This window comes from Vidua macroura, chromosome 7, assembly GCF_024509145.1.
Source record: "Vidua macroura isolate BioBank_ID:100142 chromosome 7, ASM2450914v1, whole genome shotgun sequence".
Lineage (NCBI taxonomy): Eukaryota > Metazoa > Chordata > Aves > Passeriformes > Viduidae > Vidua > Vidua macroura.
Window position 1 is genome coordinate 18,764,344 of NC_071577.1, and position 21,136 is coordinate 18,785,479.

Genomic DNA, 21,136 nt, shown 5'->3' on the forward strand with positions numbered 1-21,136 from the left:
ATGGAAATTACAGTTTCTTTTAGAAAAAAAAACATGGAAAAGGCTCATGACCAATGCATTCCTATAAATATTCATTGCCAGAAATCTTTTTCTGATGTGTTCAACTAGGTATGCTAGATATTAGACAATAACTGATATTAGACAGTAAGTGGCATGAACTATTACCAAAACAGTTGAAACTGGAACAGATCAAAGAAATCCTAGAGAGAGAATATAGGACAAAGCAGCAATTTCTCTGAGTCTTTATCTCATTACATGCTTTAGCCCAGTGATCAAGGCAGGATTTGTTCCCTTTTTGACCACTCACGCAGAATGTCAAGAACCAGCACATTTGGTGTGCAGATGGTATGAGACCACCATGGCTTCCAACTCTGATAAAAGATGCCACGGAACACTGATTACTTCAGCTCAGAACATCTTGTTTCCCTTTGAGTACCTCACATACACAGTTTGATTAGGCAAGTTACCCTTGCTTTTCTTGTGAGAGAAATCTTTTTCTGTGAGCAAATGGGAGTGTGCTCAGCTCCTCTGAGTGCTTTTGGGGAAGAGATTGGAGGCTGAAACCACCCCAGTGCAGTTTTGCTGAGATTTATGAAGATATTAACACCCCTTCAAAGACACGGCATCAAAAGTTGAGCAATCTGAAAGACCAAGGGCCCAGGCTTATTCTAGTACATCAGAATAACATCCTAAATTTGGCTGATCAACTTAAAAAAGGACTGAAAGGGGCCAACTGAATTGCAGGTAACATACAATCTAGTTAATGACACCTTTGTGAAAATTCACAAGAAAATGGCAAGCAAGTAACAGCAAAACTAGAAACAAGACATTTAACTGAGCACAGCCTGTCCCACCTCAAAAAGATGACTGTAGTTCCAAGTAACAGCATTAAACTTCCAGCTCCCTTCTCCTCTGGGAAAAAAAAAAAGTGTACTACCAAAGAACAAAGAGGGTGACACTATAGGCCTCAACCTGGATCTCCTCCAGCACCAGATACAAAGTGTATCCTTTCTTTGGATGAGGTTACTGTAAGAAACAGATAAAGGCATTAAAAAATAAAGATTTGGCTTAATAGAGTCAGTCAGTTTCTCTCCCACACATGCTGCCTGCCCCCTTCCTGCAATCTAACAGTCTCCTCTCTCACACTCTTCCAGCCTCTCTAGCTATAGCATTACCTAACACCTAGAAAGTGAAGAAAGAAACATAAAAAAAACATTTTTAGCAATGATACTTCTCTTTTTCCAGACTGAAACCATTGAGCCTACAGTGCTGCTACTGCCCCTTTGCACCTTGTTTTTAATGGGAGACTTTGCTGTAGACAGAGATGGAAGGTTTCTGCACATCCATGAGGAGAAAGGGATGAGAGGGAGGCAAACAGATGCAACCAGATGCATAATGTCTGTCCTCCCCTAGCCTCCCAGTATTTACTGTTACAGAGTAGGGAAGAAAGATTTGTGGACATTGAATTCAAGAAAAGTATGGGGAAGCCTCTCAGTGCCTTTCCTGCCCCACTGCACACTGATCCACACAGGACTATGGTTTGTATTGAACTGCCTTATGCTTACAGAGCATGAGCCAATCTGTTTTCAAAATCAGATGGAACAACCAAGTTCATATTTTTGTTGTGAGAGAATGAGGTATTGGTAACTATGTGAACAGGGCTGATAGGAAGCTTTGAGGTGACACTTGTTACAAAATTAATCAAATATCTTATGCCTATCATTCATTTCAATCATGGCACGTGACACTTCCTGCCAGAATTATGGAGTGTATTTACAACAGCATTGCTTAAAAGACACAATCCATGTAAGGCTTGCTTCTTCTTATAGCCCACCCAATTTAAAATTCAAAATACAAGTAGAATGCTGGATTTCAATTATCTAAAAAAAACAATCACAGCAATCACCTTTGCACTGATTTGGCATAGTTCAAAAGCCCAGAGCCCAGAAACCGCAGGCAGACACGGGACAACTCACCGCACCCTTCCCTTCCTCCTCCCTCCCCACCCTCCTCTTCTCACAGGACTGACATTGTCATCTCCGCTGCTGCCACCCCCAGAACAATGCAAGAAAGGGGTGCCATTGTGTCTTCCTCTGATGACAAGTATGGGAAATGACTGTGTATGAAATACAATGGGAAGGCATAGGAGAAGGGAGAGAGGAGTTTTTTTGTTTATTCCTAGAGTTAATTGGTTCAGGTGTGACTTTCATTCTTGCTCTCCCTTCCTCTTTGCCCTGCCAGCTAAGGAGGCCGTCACATGACATGTGTTGGGCAGCAAATCACCCTGTCAGAGCTCCATCACAATGCTCTCCTCTTCCCCTACAGTTTCCTCCCTGAAAAACACATATGAGCAAACACATACAATCATTAAAAATGACTTACAACTTGAAGTAAATCATATCCAGATTGTAGTTTCTGAGATCAGAGGCAAGAATGAAATTACTTAAGCCAAGACTCAAATAGTTCACAATTTACGTCGCCACATGAGGAACACTATTTTCAGATGGCACAGTCCAGGCTTCATTTGAAGAAGATACATTCATTATTAGTTTTTAATAAAGAATAAGCCATTCCAAGCCACCTCTTATTCAGCAGCACTTCTAAAGGCACTCACACAACATACTGTTAGGAAGAAGGAGTGAAATGCATTTTCTGCTTTCAATTTTATCTTATTTCATGAGCATACAACGGACAGTACGTGATGACAACTAAAGAGTTATTCTCTACTTTACTGCAGGAACACATTTTAAAATTAAAACCCATGAAGAAATCTACAGAATAATTCAGTTTTCATATCAAACAGCTGCAGTCCCTGTAACTGAAATAGTGTGTCTAAGGTTATAAATGAAAACTGTTCAGTATCATTGCTTGAGTGACAGATTAAATTCCTAATCCAGTTATGGTAATGGCCACATGTGTAGTTTAACATAAATTAAGATCTTAATTATATTTGTGACTATTTTAAACAAAATAACAAATTCCTCTGTACCTGTGAATGTAATTTATAGCAAAGCCACGTTCATTCTCCAAAACAATCTATTTTATACTGCATCATGGCACTGGCTCTAATGGTATAATGTAATTCTTGCTGTAGAATGCAGAAAGAGTGGATTCACTGGTAGCACAGAGGTTTTGAAGATAAATGAAGATTCTATTCATTCAGAGGTAATTTCATCTTAGAACTATATGAAAGATGTTTCACTCACAAACCGTACCTGTATATCTTGGGATTTAAGCATGTTTTCAGAAACAACACAATGTTGCTAGATGGATTATGTTGATACTGCATTTCTCATCATGAAGAATTCCAGCTTTTATTCTCTTTTTAAAAAAGGGATTGGCAGATTTTCATTTCAGTACCAAGCTTTTGTTTAAGACTCAGCAACAACTTCAAATTTCTGCCAATGTTTTGTCTAGGGAAAAACCAAACCACAATTCATACACACACATAGAGAAAAAAAATCACAAATCTGTCAAGGGCAATTAATCATGTAGGATTTACACATTTATTTGATTACTTGTTGAAGTAAATAAGCAATTGGTCTGTGTAACACAATTTTAAATTGCCCAAACTTCCTTCTGTCATTCAGGTCTAAGAACAGGCAATTTTAAAAGCACTTCCCTGGAATATGTTAAGACCACTTACAAGGACATTGACTGCACAAGCAATTAATACGTATCTTAACTAAATGAGCTGCAGGCTCTCTAACCTCAGGACAGCTGTCAGAATTTCCAGAATTCTGAACATTTTAGACAGCCTTTTGAGCAAGACTATGAGACTAACTGCATAAAGATTCCAGAAGAACCTGTAATAAGAGAGGCAGTCTCAACATCCACATTCCTCTTCCTGACAAGTTGAAACAGTGCAAAAGATGCTTTGAGCTGCCATTTGAGGCAAGAGGCCTGGCAGAGTGCTGCTGTATTAACCCCTCCCTCCTACTTGGCCAGGCATTAAACAAAATGGCTTTACCTGCACCAGGCATCAATAAGGAGACAGAGCCTGGAAAGACCCTCTGCTTCAGACTGAAATATACTCTCCTATGGTAATTCTATTTTAATCTACTTCAAACTCCATTTTTCCCTCCTTAAACTTGTAGCATTGTTTTGTTATTGAGATACATTTTTGTATTTGATTTGGTGGCTTTTTTTCCACTGTGATAAGCCAGATAAACAGGAATGCTGTATAATGGTAGTTGCACAGTAAATACATGGAGAATGGTTTTAACCATGTGTCATGTTACCCAGGAGGTATGTTTTCATTAATACTGATGGGAAGAGGGCTGAGTGTCTCACAAGAACAGAGCCTTCATTCTGTTACAATCTCCTTTCAATAGCTGGATAGTCATTAGTGATTAGTATTTTCCCTTGATTTTAATTAATTTGCAGTGAAAATAAAATTTCATTCAATATCAAGGCTTTGCAGCCCAAGATCAAGTAGACTTGGCTGTATAATACACTACTTCAAGTTAACAAACAAGAAGTGCAAACACCAAGATGTACCAGAGATAATGCACTTGCTACTTGAAGTTATGTTGTATTTTCAGAAAATACTAAGAATCTCAACCCAGTAAAAGACAAAGAAATTGCTAAATTAGTCTGTTACCAAAATAAACAATGAGCAGAAGATTAATTAAAAACAAGCAAACAAACAAAAATAAACAACCCTACCAGAATCAATAGAGAAGTTCCACAAGAAGAGAACGATTTTTGGTTTTGGTTGGTTTTGAACTACTATAGACACCAGCACAGTTACCCAGCAATTCCCAGAAGACTGTCATCCCTTCCCTCATCTGACATGTGGCTGGACAAGAGTCCAGATTTTACTGCACAATGAGAAGTTGTAAGTCCAATCATTAATAAAACAGCAAGACTCAACCAACTTCCTCTATTCAACCTGCAGCCCTCTCTACTCATTAATTACATCTGCAGTGAGAGTAGCTTACTCTGCTGTCTGCTTGATCTGCTCCGTTAACAAGCAGTACCTGAAATGCCATCTGTGTTGCAGGGCTGGCAACTTTAGAACAGTCAAGTTTTACTCTGACTATTACTTACTATGGCACTGGATCGTATGTGTTATTTTATGTGTAGATATCAGTGTGTATGTCCCTCTGAGACCTGAGAGCAGCTTTACAAAGAGGTGCTACAAGGAGATTTTACAAAATACCTGAAAGACTGGCTGCAGCACATTCAGTGTCTTGCTGTTAAACCATGTTTCTTAAAGATTTGATGGCTGATTCCAAATGATCTTTCTGCTCAAATTTCTGATGTTTTCACCACATGAAAGTTCAACAACCACAAATAAGGTATGCATCTGCTCTGCTGATATTGATGTGCCCCAAATCAGTAACAGGGGGAAAAACAATGACGGTAGTAGGAAAGAAGTCCCAGGTACCAGCTCCTATTTCTCCTCCTATCCCTCATTCCTAAATATTCCTTTGAGAAAGACACACATCCCCCAGTGCCCACCACCCCCTTAAAAAAAACCAAAACCAATAAACAGACAAACAAGTTCTCATCAAAATAAAAAGCAAATTCCTTATGCAAAACATACTGATGTATTTAAACCTCTCTGATCGCTACATATTCTAGTATTGTTTCAAAATGGATCAAAGACACGAAGAATAGTTATCCTTTCCCTGTCACAGCCATGTTACACAGATTCTTCAAAATTGATACAATTTCTCAATACAGAATTATTCTATAAAGTTTAAGATCAGATATCTACCAGAGCCATATTTATAGTCATGGCTACTATCAGCTCTCCGACTAGAGAATATTGAAGAAAAACAAGGATTTTTAATATATTATAGTTAATTTATCATCTAAGTGACATGTGTAGGATAACAATGTACTAGGAACAGTAAAGAAAAATGATGCATTAGAAAAGGAAATTTTAGGGTTATTTTGTTGGTGAGATAGTGGGGGGGTTGTGTTTTAAATACAAGCCACATATACATGTATTGTTAGATGGGAAGAAATGAGATGAGAACCCCCAAAAATACAGTTGTTGGGGTAAAAAGGAACACTGAGATCAATATAAAACATACTACTCAAATAAATAAACACTGCCCCATTTATTAGGTGTATCAGAGGTGATTCCTCTTTCCAGCAAAGGATAAACCTATCTTCTTCCTGTGATCGAATTTACTCTTAGAGCTATCTCCTAGAGTACCAGACTGGAAGGAAAAATGTTAAGAGATCCTGGAAGTAGCTACCATGATCAAGTGATCCTAACCTTTTTACCAGTAACATCAGTTACAATCTCCAAGTGTCTCATTTTTGGTAAATGAGATGTGACCTCTTTGGACAGCCCTCAAAGACTGCTTGCTGAAGCTTCTCTGAGCTAGACCACACACAAAAAGCAAGGCACAGGAGGAGAACAGTGCAACTCCCTGCTAAGCAAAGCAGCCACAAAACTGCTTTGAAGGACAAGAGCCTTACAGACATCCTGCTCCCCACCACTCTGACAGCCAGGCCTTCGCTACTAACAGTCCCCTTGAGATTTGGGGTTACTGAACCTAACAGGTTAATGGAGATTACATGGACTTCACAGCCACAGAGGTGCTATTAAGTCAATTAGAGGTGCAAGTTTGTCAATTATATGGACTATTTCTAAAAACCACATTGGAGCTCCAGTCTGTACACATGATGAAATTGAAAAAAACCTACCAGAGACATAGAAAGGCATGATGCTCACAGCATGAAGCAAATATGCCCTGAGTTTGGGCATAGTATTAGCTATGAGAATTTAATGACTGGCAAACATCATGCAAGATGCTACAAGGCAAACATGCATAGCAAGTAACAAAAGGTATGAACCATGCACAGTTCCCAGAGTAAGCAGGCAAGCAGATACTCTACATAGACCAATATAAACAGGAATACAAGGAGCAGCACTCTACATAGGACTTTCACAATCTTCAAATCATTCTGGCTCTGGCACTTAAAGCAAATCAGAGGCAGGAAGTAAGTAGTTCATTTTGGCAGAAATAGTTCTTAAATTAATCTTTTAAATAAATATAGTTATGTTACCTACATAATAATTTAAAAAATAAAATTGTGTTAACATCTTTAGTTTAGAAAATATGATATTTTACCTGAACAGCAAGGGAAGATGCATTATCAGAAAGCAAAATTTGTTCCTCTGTTGAAAGAAAAAAAAAAAGAAGAAAAAAATAAACCACAAAATTACAAAAAAACACTGCCCATTTAGCTACTGACCTGTAACTGTAAACCATGCTGGGTTGCATTTCTTATGCATAAGGAGCATAAGAGGGAGCACATATATAATTATTATGCAGCTGGACTAGAAAATCTGTAATATGAATATTAAAAAAACAGGAAAAAAAATGCGGGGAATTTTTCTCCCACAAATGCAATTGCACTTATCATATATTACCACCAATGTTCAATAAAAAACACTACAAGAAAAAAAAAAACAAATGCCTGACTTTTATGCCAATTACTCTCCTTCTAATCAAAGTTAAATAAAATCGCATCTTCATACCTCCTCTGGCTAAAAAGTAGAAGTATTCAGAAACCTATAAAAGCAGCTTGCAGCTAATATTGCACACTGTGTCTAGGTCTGTCACACAAAAGAAAGATGACAAGTTCACTGCAATAAAAATTCCATGCTTAGAAGACTAGAGCTGCTACCTATTAGTCTTCATTACTTTGCAGTCTTCTGACAACTGTAGCAGGCTGCTGAGCCCCAAATGGGGGCCATAATGTGATCTGATGATATATGAAGAGCTGCTAAAGGGAGAGTGAACCATCCTAGCCTATACATTTTAACAGTTCCTTTTTACTGAGAGCCCACTTTACCACAAGACTTCAAAAATCTGCTGCCTCAGCTATTGGTGCAGTAAATCTGCCAACTGTGCCTGCAACCACATCATTTTACACTGGCTACAGCAGCCAATATAATGAGTCAATAATAAACCAAGGACCTTATAGGCCATGAATAGCTGGTTTATATTGGCAGATACAAGCATAACTAAAACCTCTGACCAAACAAAAAAACACAAAGGACTGTTTTAACAGTTTCTGTGCTTCCTTGCAGTTAATTATCTTAGTGCATATTTAATGTGTTTTCTAAAAATAAGGTAATTATTAATTGCCAAAACCAGTGTACCTACCCTTCAGTTGCTGATACAATGCAGCATTTTCAGGCCAAGGCTCTGCGGCTGTGGAAAGAGAAGAAATTAATTAAGCAAGCTGAATACCAATGTGCTTATAAATGCTAATGGAGCACAAATGTTACCCAGAGCAAGAACTTAGACTGCAAAGATGATGATGCAAAATTTAGCCTGCTCTAAAAATGTCCCACTGACACGCTCCCCTCCTGTACTTCTCTCCTGCTCACAGAGGAACATCATGGAGAAGAAAGTCCCAGAATGTAATGTTGCAAGAAGAGCTAAAATTCAAGCTATGTTACAGAATGGCCTTGTAATTCTGAAGCAACTGATGCAGCTATTTTCCCTCCACTATAAAGATATCCTTGTGCACATTCCCATCCTCATTCTGGCCACTCCCAAGAGCAACGATTTATTAAGGTACTAAACAAAGAATTCTGGAGAGAACAGAACAAGACACAGAGGAAAGAAACACAAACCTCCAACGTGTGAAGAATGCTTTAGGAAAATGGAAAAGCTTTCTGCCTTTTAAAGTTGTGTCCTTGCAATCCTATGTAATACCCACAGAGCCAGGAGCCCGGGCATGTCAGAACTCTGCCCACCAGGATGACCAGAGCTGCCTATAGCTTTAAGTTATGTACTGCTCAACCCTAAAATGGGAATGTCAATATGCATTCAAGAAACTGAATCATCAGTTCAAAACTGTTGAGCAGTTGTTAAAAAAATGAGGCAAGGAAATAAAAGACAGTCACATCCTCCAGTCGAGGACCATTGCATGTAATCAATCATACACCATATGAATGTAAGAGAAGGCAAAAATAATAATCAGTACCAATTTACTGTTAATGGTAGCATTAAGGTAACAGTTCATCACGTTTTTTGTATCCAATACATTCCTTGTTAATGTCTGATTAAAAATCTGTTTTTGAATACCAGTTCAAACCTTGCATTCTACCCAAAATAGCCTTTTGTAAATAAAATTTATGCTCTAATCATGTAAATTATTTTTTAAAGCAATAATGTATATAAATAGCTATGTATGGATCAAGCATAAGTATGTCACTGGCTTAAATAAGGCTTTGCATCTTTCCCTTTAGAACTCAAACAGAAAAAGTGAAGAATTTTCTAACTATCGTTCCTTTTGGATACTCATGAAGTATTAACTTTTATGGAAGTCACACAGAATGTAAAGCTTAAAACACTGTACACAGTTTTGTGAAGGTCACTGACTCTAACATTAAGGCATAGAGCCTATCAGAGTGATACTAGTATGGGCATGAGAAAGCAACTAATCACATTTAAGTGTCATGGAAAAATGTTTTATGTTTTATTGTAACAGATATTGGTTTTACACCCAGCCATTAAAGTTTTGCCCTGAAGTAAAAATTCTTGAGGTGGAAGTACATTTACATCTTTAAATAAAAAGAATCTAAGATAGTATCTGCAGTACTACCTTAAGCATTTAAAATCATTTATCTAATATAAATTTCTTCAAGAACACTGAAGCCTTGCAGGAGCAAATGGAAGGAGGAAATTAAGAATGTTATTACTATATTTTAGCAAACTTATCAGCTCTGGATTCTGAGATACTTACAGAAGTAACTAAGTGACAAAGTTACAATGATCTTGTAAATGCTCCAGCCAAACAGTGAAAACATTCTTTTTACATGCCCAAAAGGGTACAGAGAGCTTCAATTGCATGGGCCCATTCCTACTGAAACTTTTTGCCTGATCCTCTTCTGATTGAAATGTCAGATTTATAACTAATTCTTGGATTCCAGCCTAAACTGGAAGTCGCCTATTTTTTACACAAGCACATGACAGAAATATTTCTGCACTACAAAAATCAAGCAAACTTTTCCTTCTCAAACAAAAGAGCTAGGTACATTCCAAGAAATTCAGATTCTAATTCCAGTCTGATTTTGGCACTAAGCTATATGCAGCCATGGAGATACAGAGATATAATACACACACACACACACACACACCAGCTTCTTGGCACACAGAATCCAAAACCACACTGCTGCTAAGGCATGCTATATCCATGCTGTAAACTAAAATACAAGTAGAAGATTATACATACACTGTTTAATTGTGTACTAATATATGTTTCTGACGAGTAAATGAAACAAGGAAAAACAGCCAAATGAAAATCTCAGCCTTCACTATGAGTACACCTGGAACTCCAAATTTCAGCTGTTGTAAGAAAATGAATACACCCTGCACTTGGCACCTGACAGTCTCCAGAGGGAGGTCGCAACTCTGACCATGTCTGGATGAGGTAGACACATGCTCACAAGCCTTGAACCAAAGTCTTCAGTTCTTTGTATGCAAAGCATACGAACTGATTTCACTATTTCTATACAGACTGGATTTTAAAATTATCAGTTTCACATTAAGATTCACATGTTATTACCTACATCCTAGAAAATAAACAAATTCTGCAGTATCCATTCAGAATTGCATGCAGATCATGTTCCACAGTACCAGAGGTACAAACACCTGTGCAATACTCTGGAAATCAAATAATTTAATACCCATTCACTATCTTTCCCATATCTTATAATTTCTACTCACTCTCCCTCTTCCAAGATGTCTAGAATATGAAACATTTCTTTCTGAGGAAGAGAGAAGTTTAAATACACCCTGCTACGTAAGAGGTCCAGGCTCATCAGGTACAAGCTAAATTCAAGTACAAATTGCTCCCTTGCTGCCTTCGGTTAGTTCCAAGGTGCAAACATGCAGCTAAGGGAGACCAGAGCTCGGCTGGGGAAGAGAGGAGGAGGAATCACTGAGGGCTTGTCACATGTCTCCACAAGAGGAGAAAGTGTGTAACATCTTTAATGTGCAGCAATGACTCTTGCCTTATGAATGTAGGTGAAGACATAATTTGTAGAATAATAGGCACTAATATTACACGCTGCTTCAGTTCTGTCATATTTCCAATCCATCAAGTTGATTAATGCTATAATAACTCCTCACAAACTTATCATTTGTGCACTAATGAAGTCAAATCCAGTTTATCCTTCGGCAACTATAATCTTCTGGTCTGTAGATGTTCATTTCCCTGCTAACCACGGCTACTGTGGCACTCGGTATATAAAGAGAAAATTAACAAATGTGATGTCAATTCAGCTTCAGAAGCTTTCAACACAGAATCACATTTATGTGTTAGATCCTACGCAACAGACATTTTTATCATTACTTGCTCACAGGATGAAATAACTGCCTGGAAGTATGCCTTACAGGAATAGCTTCTCTACATTTCTTAGGAATAAGGAACTATTTCATTCTTCCTTCTGCCTCCATAATCAGAGGAATTACTATTGTGTGGTTTTCAATGGGTCTGTCTCGCAGGCTTGCAGTCTTCAGTAAAAACTGTTTTCCCACCCTACCGAAACTTCCCATGATTAACAAATTCAAATATTTAGTCTTTCATGTGGATTTTCTGCTGTTCAGGACAATCAAATCTCATACTATTGTCTTTCCCTACTTCTCTACCACACTGCTTGTTGATTAAAACAATAATGCCAGTTATAGGAAACAGCCTATGAGAAACAATCTGTGGAATTTTTCTCCCCCTCTACCCCCCCTCCATTAACAATGTCTGAAAAGGGTTTGAGTTCAAAAGTAACAGGGAAATAAGAATTAAAAGGATGTGGATACAGAAAACATCACTACATAAGCCTTGTTATCCTGTGTGCTGAGAATTCAGCAGACACAGCACTCCAACAAATGGGGAAGTCAAACAGCAAGCAAACCTACACCAAACCTTCTTTGGTTTGTGGATGACTAAAAATGCATAAAAATTTCACTAAGCTCAATGTATTTGTTAGTCTAAGTGTTTTACTTATTAACAGTTTAGCATAGAAAATGCTAAAGATTTTCAAAGTGATAAGAGGGTTCTTAGTTGTCAAATTAGAAGAAAATTCTGTGAACTGGTGTGTTGCACATTCCCAGTAGAGTTTTAAGTACCCAGGTTTGTAAATATTGAAACAGATTACTAACTCCTCACCTGTCATATCAGAGAATGACTTAGAAAAAGCATAATTTTTGCTCTTAAAAAAAAACTTCCAAAGCAAAGAATGAGTCATGACAGTTACATCACAGTCTTTGCCACTGAAGGTGTATTGCTTTAGGTGCACTTTTCAGATTTTCATTGTGTGAAATGTTTTACTTGAGCAACATTAAGACCAGAGAGAGACATTCAAATAAAAATTTGATTTCAATGTTTCCAGATGTTTCAGACTGACATTTCAATTATAAGACTTTACCTACCCAAATACTTTTTGGACAGTAAGACAAAAGAATGCACATATGCTGTAAGAAGACATACTCAAGAGCACTGAATCCCGCTACCAGCAGGGGATCAGCAACCCACCTGAAGCCTACATAGCTCCAACTAAAGCTCTCAAAACAGGACATACTTCACTGCACATTGGTGAACCTTAATTCCAAGAATGAGAGGCTGCACTAACATTCCCCAGTGAACTCTGCTCAAGAGGAAGCACCATATCCCTAAGATGCTCTACAGTTCCTCAGCCCCACCAATTCCTTGTCCGGGCTGTTCAGAATTATTTATGAGTGCACAAAACTTGGTTTCAACTTCTACACTCTGAATTATTGGGAAACTCTTCCTCCTGTGTCAGTGCTGCCAGGATGTACGGGGGAAACAAACATTTTTATCCACCTTCCCCAAGCAGCTTCAGGATGATGAAAGAGAGGTAATGAAATAAATGGTTTACAGTTATGCCTTTAATCCTCTTACTTAAAAAATAAGGCTCTGACTGTGAAAATGAGAAGACAAAATACTTTGCATGTTAAATTGTGGAAAATGCTAAACAACAATTTAGTCACTTCAGTGGTCTATTATGAATAGCCAGTTTCAGCAGTAGGGTAAGCAGTGTGATTTGCCCTGTAGTCTGCCACTAGTTTAGCTTGCTGGAAGCTGTGGCATTCGTGAATACCAGCCACAGACAAAAGCCAGAGAGCTCTAGATCCAGGCATCAAGATATTCCCTCCTGAATGAGAAATGAAGTCATCAACAAGTTAAAAGTCTTTTAGGAAAACACTCAACTTGAAATTAGGGTGTTCCCTGCTCTCAGCAATACTACAGAATTCTGTTGGGACAAGAATATTTTTGGAAGGCAATGCAGATAGAAATATTTTTCTGTTATAAAAGTAGCCTATGCCTAATAGGAAATAAGGCTAATAAACAGTAAATCAAGATAATTTCTGCCCCAAATCTCCTCTGAACTAAAATTTACTATATTGTCAGTTTGCCACCAATTTGTTCTATGATACCTTCTGTTTCTGTAAATGCAGTATTCAGTTGACTAACAATCTCTTCTGTACAGTTCACTGTGTGCTGTTGTGTAGGCAAGGCTAGGACCTGGCCTGGGAGTATTTGCCCTTCTTTAACACAGCAATTTCATGAAATGTTATGAAGTTGTAATGGATCATATAAAAATAAAGACTACTTCTTCTCTAAAATCACCACATGTGCATGAATCACTTTCCTTTCTGTTACATTTTTCTTAAACATTTTGATACTAAACTTACATAAAAAAAGGAGGAAAGCTGTAACATCTGTATTTACCAGTTTGGTTCACATGGCATTAAAGGCCTGCTATAAGAGCCAAGATATCCTCTATTAAAAACAAGCAAACAAAAATACTTGGCATTAATCTGAATCACTGTATTGCAGTATTACAGCTGGCGAGATTAACTTACACATTATTTTCACACAGTTTCCTTTAGCCTCTCCCTAGGTACAGATTTGATTAAAATATAATGAGAATTCTCAAAATTGCTTTTTCACAAAACACTAAAAAGAAATTCAGTCTTACATCTGGGCAACATCTATATCCAACAATATTACTTACAAGTCTCTAAACATCATGGAGCAAACATCACAACAATCAGCACGAAAAGTTACTCTTTTTGGTTTCCAAAGACTGGTGATATGACGGGGACCTGCTGCTCAATACCAAAGTGTCACAGGATATTCTGAGTTGGAAGGCATCACAATGTTCTAAATGTAGTAACCAAAAGAAAAACACATGGAAAACTATTCCCCAGACTGCAGAAAGAAGGAGGACTATAAGACACTTGATGTTAAAATGCATCAAAAAAGAAGCAGTTCATACTCTTTTAACACAAATCTGTATTTTCAAGTAGCAATATATTGTTTAAAAAGAAAATGCCAGGATTCTAGTATTCAGGAAATAAGTGGAGGGGTACATTTTGACTAATACAGTAAAGCTGCAGCCACTTTGGAACCAAAGCAGTTAAATGTCTACATCTCATACATTAAGAGTGATCAATAAAGGAAGCACAAGAAAGTTGTGAATAAGCTTCCTTAAGACCTACCATTTCAACCCACCCACACTGAGTACACATCAATTTCATGTAATTGCCTGATCCTGTAAACTAACAAGGGCCAAGAAAAAACGAAAGCATCAGCAACTCCCTGGCTCTGCTGACAAAGGACCAAAACATGTTTCATAGTGCCTTGCCAAATGAAAACCAACTTTCACACCAGTTAAACACTATGCATTAAATCATGTATCAAATAATTACATCATTTGCTTAAATCTGTCCCTGGTCTCCTTTGTAGAGATATTACAATTCAGATAAAACATGACTGTCCAGTAATTATTGATTGAGCAAATATTCAATGTAAAGAGTCAATCTCAGCAGCAATTCTCAAACTTAAGTTTCCTGTAGCTGAACCACTATGATAGTCACCATGAGATATTACTGCAGCAGCCATTTAACATGACATAATCTGCTTCTTCACCCTCCAAGAAAGCTATTAATTGCACGTATTTAAGCATTAGTCCAATTTTGTTACTGTCTTTGAGTTGACTTTCAAGAGTGTACACATCTGTGGTTCAATCCTCTAGGGTGCTTTAGCACTCTTGCTGCTCGGGCAGGCCACAGGAGGGAGATCCTGTAAGGAGACGAGGCCAAAAAAATCTCAACAAAATCAAGTCCATAAATAATAGTTGTTCCTAAATCAACATCTGGATTTCTTCAGAAAAATCAGAGAGCATGCCAGCTAAATGATCTCAAAAGATTTATTTATAAAGTCCTGATAAGCTGGAGTTACTTATTTCTGATATTCAGCATAAATGCTCCATCTCAAAGAAGCTCTGTAAGTCTTAAAATTAGCTTTTTATAGATTTCCAAATCAATCCCTTCCCTTTGTGCTACTTAACTCCCTTGCTCCTCTTTGGTCCTGACCCAAGAAGTCAAACTTCAAGCACAGGAGCTGTAAAGAGCAGGACAATGGAGGTATGATACTTATGAATGCCTTATTGGACTGGAGTATTTCTTAGCCATGATACCTACATTTGCAGATATGTACATTTTTAAATCAGTCCTTTGAAAGCTCTCCTAGATTGGGACCCCTCTCTTCTGTGGTAGTCTGAACTCCTCCTCCCCTAAAGATGTTTGGCAGGCAGTCTGACCACCACTTCTGTAGAGTGCCCCAAGGAGTTCCCTGCTTTCACGTTCACAGCACCCCTGCTCTGGTCCACAACAGAGATCCTACACATCTGTCCCACCAGACAGGACCTCAGTATCCCACACCTGCTCCAAAAGCTGCTTCCCACACACAATTCCCTGGTCCCTCTGGCCTTTCATTAAGGTTCCCAATCACTCTCTCATTCTCCATCCTGCCCATAGCCCTAAGCACAGCAGCATCAGTCTCGCAAGGGTGCAAGATGAGCTGAGATCCCTAGACAGGAGAGCTCTGCAGGGTAGAAATGCAGACAGTTAGCACTGGTGCAGCCAGCCAGGAGTTGCTGCTAGCAAGAGGGAAGATGCTGCTTTAGGGCTCCAAGCCTTTAAGTCAGCCCACAGCAGACTATGGTATTTGCCATAGCACCTCTCATGCTCTCCCTCACCTCTGGGAAACACTGCAGACTCCCTGCTTCAAAACCTGAAAACATTTATCCTGTTCTCTTCATCATACCCTCCCAATCTCCCTCATTTCTTTTCCAAGGCTTTCAGTGAGAACACTCCAATGCATCCAGAGTTTCTCCAATACTGCATTCAAATGCAAAAAAAAAAAACCACACATGCAGTTGAGCTTTGGAAGTTCTTGCTAGGAATGCAAACATTACATTGGCTTCACTGTCATTATACCACAGCTAGAAGGCAGAACTGTTAAAAATTCCCATCTCTCAGCATTTTTACTTTCTAATTTGGTATGTACAAACCAATTTTTTTAGTTGAGCTCCCATCCTCCCCAGTAAGACTTGTCCTGCCTTCTTTGCAGCATCATTGGAATTTTTCCTTTGGTGTTTCCGATACTTCCTGAGCATTCCATGGGTTTTATTACGACATAAAACTTCTTATAGTTTGTGTTAAAACATCCACGTTCATGTGATATCTATATCATCTTCTTAATAACTGAAGACCAGAATGTAAAGGTAATAATAATAAAAATTTGGGAGTATGCTGTGTACTTTCTCTCTGTCCTCACCATGGCTTGCATGCAGCTGCAGTTATTCAAGCACTTTCAAAAGAGACAGCTGAAAATGCCCAGCAGCATACATGTGATGCTTGTTCAACTAGAGCAAAGAACACCAACCAAGCTCTTGCATTTATTCTTGTTTTGAAAAAAAAGGTGACTCACCTGATCCTGTTCTCTACAGGAACAGACCAGGTTAATGCCTGAGGACAGTCAGAGAACAGAGCATCCGAGGACCAGAGAGAAAAAAGAAGTGAGAAAGAGAAGGAAAAGCTGATTCCTCTCCAAAGTCGTTCTCACTATTTGCTATTTTTTCCTAGGACCTCTTGAGCTGAGGCTCCAAAACAACACTCTCATCCAAACCACTTGTCATGGTTTCATCAGCCAATGAAAATTTACTTGAAATTCAAACTGGACAATATCAAAATAGGTGCTATGTTTGGTTTACTAATTTTTATACCACTATTTCTAGAGCAATCTCATTTCTGGAATGAGAAAAGAAGACATCACTTTAGCAGAAAACATGTAATAATAAAATGCTGATTAGGAAAAGACTGCTTAGTCTTAATGGAGACAGAAACATGCTTTATTATAAACTGTAATTACGCTGCTGCATAAAAACAAGAAATAACAATATTTCAAAATGAAATATGTACTATACTACAATAATTGTGAAAGTAATGTTTTCCCTGACCCAAAAAAATAGATTGGATAAGCAATCCACTCAAAGGATTGGTCGAAACCAAGTCATGAAACATGTCTGAGCATGAATTGGCAGGAGTGACATAAGAAACTTGCTTATTGAAACTGAACAGGAGTTAAAAGGGATTCCTTTCAGCTTGATGACCAAATGAAAAGCACATATGTAAAAAACACTGTAAGATAAAATCATGTAGTCTGACAAATTTGATATTTTCAAATAAACTTGAATTTTTCATTACAAAAACTTCTGCAGCAGGCTTAAAAATCTCTGCTGTCAACAACCTATTTTAAGCAAGAATAGCTATTTTTTCACCTCACACATGGAGGAAGTACTAACATTTACCTATGCACATTTTGATGCACAAAATGCATACTCAGTTTAAATATCATGTCTTTATGTATGGGAACAATTTAGGTGGTCAGGTTTTGTTCCCAATGAATTTTTTCTCACTCAGATTGAAGCTTGTCTCAATACATAAAACATGCATGTCAAAGATTTATTTGTACTCTGGCATGCCACACTGGAGGCAGACTCACTATGAACATAAAATACCTTAAGGCAGAAAGGCACCTGCTTTTCACACTGCATTCATTTCCCTTAGTATTAAAACCAGCCTAAGACTCTTGGATATAACAGCAATAAACAGAAGTAGTTTTCCAGAGATCAAAGGACAAGCAACAATTATTATTTTCTCTCTTTTGATCACTGACCTAAAACTAATGTATTTTGGGGGGAAAAAAATAAAGCATATGGAGTAATTTAGTGATCAATTAAATGTATGTTCAACAATCGTTTAGTGATTATTTGAGCAGTCAGCTTCTCAAAACTACTAGAGTTAGAAAGATTAATGTTGTAGACCACTTGAAAGCTGGCACTCTAATTCTTCTTACAGTATAAACATTCATTTCCTATCCTGTTAATATGTGATTGATGCTGAGCTATTCTAAATAAATTCTCTACCATATTATTCAATTAATATTTTCTACAGTTTAGAAATGGATGATTTAAACTGTGATGCCTCTTTTTCATGAATGCTTGCAACTCATGAAGCTATGGAAATATTTATTATTCCTTGAGACATAATATCAACCTCTTTGTATTTCTGAATGAGCAAATGGCTGAATGCCACTAAAGCAAGCATTACACTCCACACAGGTGATTCGGTCATAGCCTTGTGTTTAATCATTGATGCATTAGAGCAGCAGGCTGTGCCCAGCGTGGTCAGGTGAATGCATGTTGCTCAGGGAGGATGCTGAATTACTGCAGCACTGCAAGTAGGCTGAGAACTGATGGGCACAGAACCACTGAGGCTGGAAGGCACTTCTTGGATGTCCACAGCAAGCCACAGCAGGTTGCCCATCTCCACTCTCCTCCGGGGATGGAGACTCCACAACTGCACTGAGCAATCTGCTCCAATGTTAAATCATCCTCACACTGAAAGAAGTTTTTCTTACATTCAAATGGTGTTTTCTGTGTTTCAGTTTGTGCTGAGATGGTGAAAGTGAATGCACAAGGCACAGGCAAAGTGAAGATAGGTAATACTTTAAAAAAAAATCCAAATACATGCACAAAAAGTTGGTGTGTAAAAGGAAGTTCTGACCCTCTTCTCAACTAAAACCCTCTCCTAAGCTTTTAAAACATTTCTATAAAACAAATTATACTCAGCTGATTGTCTTAAATACTTGTATGTAAGGACCCATGCATTACAGCTGCTATATGTTAAGAGCAGCAGCAGCTGGTTGCAACTGCTGTGACAAAGGGGCACCTTCATGAACAGGAACCCAATGAAAATTCAATGAAATTTCATTTTTAGGAACACGGAAAAAATTCTCAATCATTCACAACCAGAGATATGGGATAAGATGCTATTAAAACAAATGTCATTGTAAAGCAGTATTCTTTCCTTGCAGATATACCATTTTTTTTCCTCACAAATATTTCTAGACTTGGGGGATATTTATATCTTCTTAGTACCAGAATTAAATACTCCCTATGTATGTGCTAACATCTCAGGAAGTCCAGCTGTATGGTGGGTATTGGCCAAGATCCTGGTTAACCTTCTTTAAATTTGAAAAATCTTTCATGTGAGCAAATTGAGCAATGTTGCCGTTACTTACTTTCAATCTGGACCCGGTGCCTAACACAGACAAACTACAAAGGTCATGACTCACTGGCAAAGGTATCTTTTATTTTTAAGGCAGATAACTGCTTTTAAAACTGTGAAACAACAGCTTTTTGAATAGCACAGCAATGAGATGCCTACATACACTATAGTCTTGAGTTTGTATTTGTAATTTCAGAAAGAATAAGTATTAGCAAGCTGCCACTCCAGAATATTCATAAAGGTTACAGAGCAGACAGGAGAATCAAGATTCAGTCATGTACGCCATTATCCTTGTATTTCACAATATAAATAAAATATACTAACGAGATCATAAAGGCAAGTAAATACCCTATTCTCCACATCCCAAGGACCCAGAGCTCTGGCCCTCAGTCCATAAGCATGGCTTGTGCTAACATCTATGTTTTAGCAATTGCCAACTCAACCGGCTAGCACAACTTTCATGCTTGTCTATGGGTACCTCTACAGACCCAGACTGAAGACCTACCACCTTCACATGACCTACAAGCCACTCTTAATAGAGAATCCACCTCAGATTCTTATGTTGAGGCCTCTACCAAGTGCCAGAAGACCCAGCTCCTGAGACAAAACTCTAGCATCCTCCTCAACAGGTCAGTATTAATCAACACGCTGCTTAGCAGCAAAAAATTCCAGAACAGGGAATAAGAAGAAAGGAGAAATTGACCAAGGCACTTATTTTAAGCATGCAACACATTAACTGGGTTTTGAACTTCCTAGCCAGGCACTATCTAAAGGTTCACGTTTTGGTTTTCTCCTTAAGAGCATACTATTAGAATTTTTTGCTAAATAGCTCCACAGTGACACACACTCTTCTGTTTTATCTCAAGGTCACGTCCAGCGCAGACGGCGCCGCTGCAGCGGCTCCCGGGAGCACGGACAGGTAGCAAAGGTCCCGTCACACGCCGGAGCCTCCCCGCGGGACACAGGGGACACAGCGCGCACCCGCGGGGCGCGGGCACGGCACGACGCCGCACCGAGCTTTCCCACGCAGCGGGGCTCAACGCCAGCTGCCAGAATTATAAACGTGACGCGGTTTTTTGAACCACTGAAAAAAATTAATCCGTTTCAAAGAAGTTGTTATGAAAGTAAAGTAACGATACGACCCCGGCACAGCCGCGGTTAGGGAGCCCATAGAGCGGCTGTGCTCGCTGGGGAGCCGTGCGGAGGGACCTGTCCCCGTCCTCCGGGACCGGGCTCGGTACGGCACCGCGGCCGCCCCCAGCCTGCCACAGCCCCCTCCCGCGGCCCCATCCCGAGGGGTCACCCCGGGGATTGAGGCCGCGGGAGTTCGGCGCCGCCGCCGCCCTCTACCCCGCGGCTCGGAGCGCGGCGCCCGGCACGGCCCCGGCGTCCCGCCCGCCCCCGCCCCTCACCGGCCAGCTGAGTCACGAAGGCCTCGGCCACCAGCGACATGTCGCGGAGGGCGGGCGGGCCGAGGGCACGCACAGGAACTGGGCGCCGCGCCGCCGGCGGGGCAGCGACTGCATCCGGGGCCGGGGCGGGGCCCCGCGGCTCCCCCGCCCGCGGGGCGCTGCGCCGGGGCCTGCCGGCCTTGTGCGCCGAGCGGTGCCGGCGGAGCGGCAGGGATGCTCCGAGGGGAATTTCCGAGCACCCCGGCCTGGGAGCGACAGCCACTCCCCTCTGTTATCCCAGCCCCAGGGCAAACCCCCGGG

At 39.5% G+C, this 21,136-nt stretch overlaps 1 protein-coding gene across 3 annotated transcripts in view; it reads right to left on the reverse strand.

Annotated features, from left to right (window-relative positions):
* The window catches only part of MTX2 (metaxin 2), a 29,307-nt gene extending 8,365 nt beyond the window's left edge, over positions 1 to 20,942 (reverse strand). Inside the window, exons 1-3 of one of the 3 annotated variants that reach the window (XM_053982952.1) lie at positions 20,837 to 20,942; positions 8,139 to 8,186; positions 7,098 to 7,144 (exon numbers count right to left, since the gene is read on the reverse strand). In XM_053982952.1, the coding sequence (XP_053838927.1) occupies positions 7,098 to 7,144; positions 8,139 to 8,186; positions 20,837 to 20,876 (135 nt within the window). In that variant the 5' untranslated portion in view covers positions 20,877 to 20,942. Of the gene's footprint in view, positions 1 to 3,215; positions 3,368 to 7,097; positions 7,145 to 8,138; positions 8,187 to 20,836 lie in introns of those variants that run through there. The other 2 variants (XM_053982954.1, XM_053982953.1) reach the window with 2 other exon arrangements.
* Positions 20,943 to 21,136: the final 194 nt, after the last annotated feature.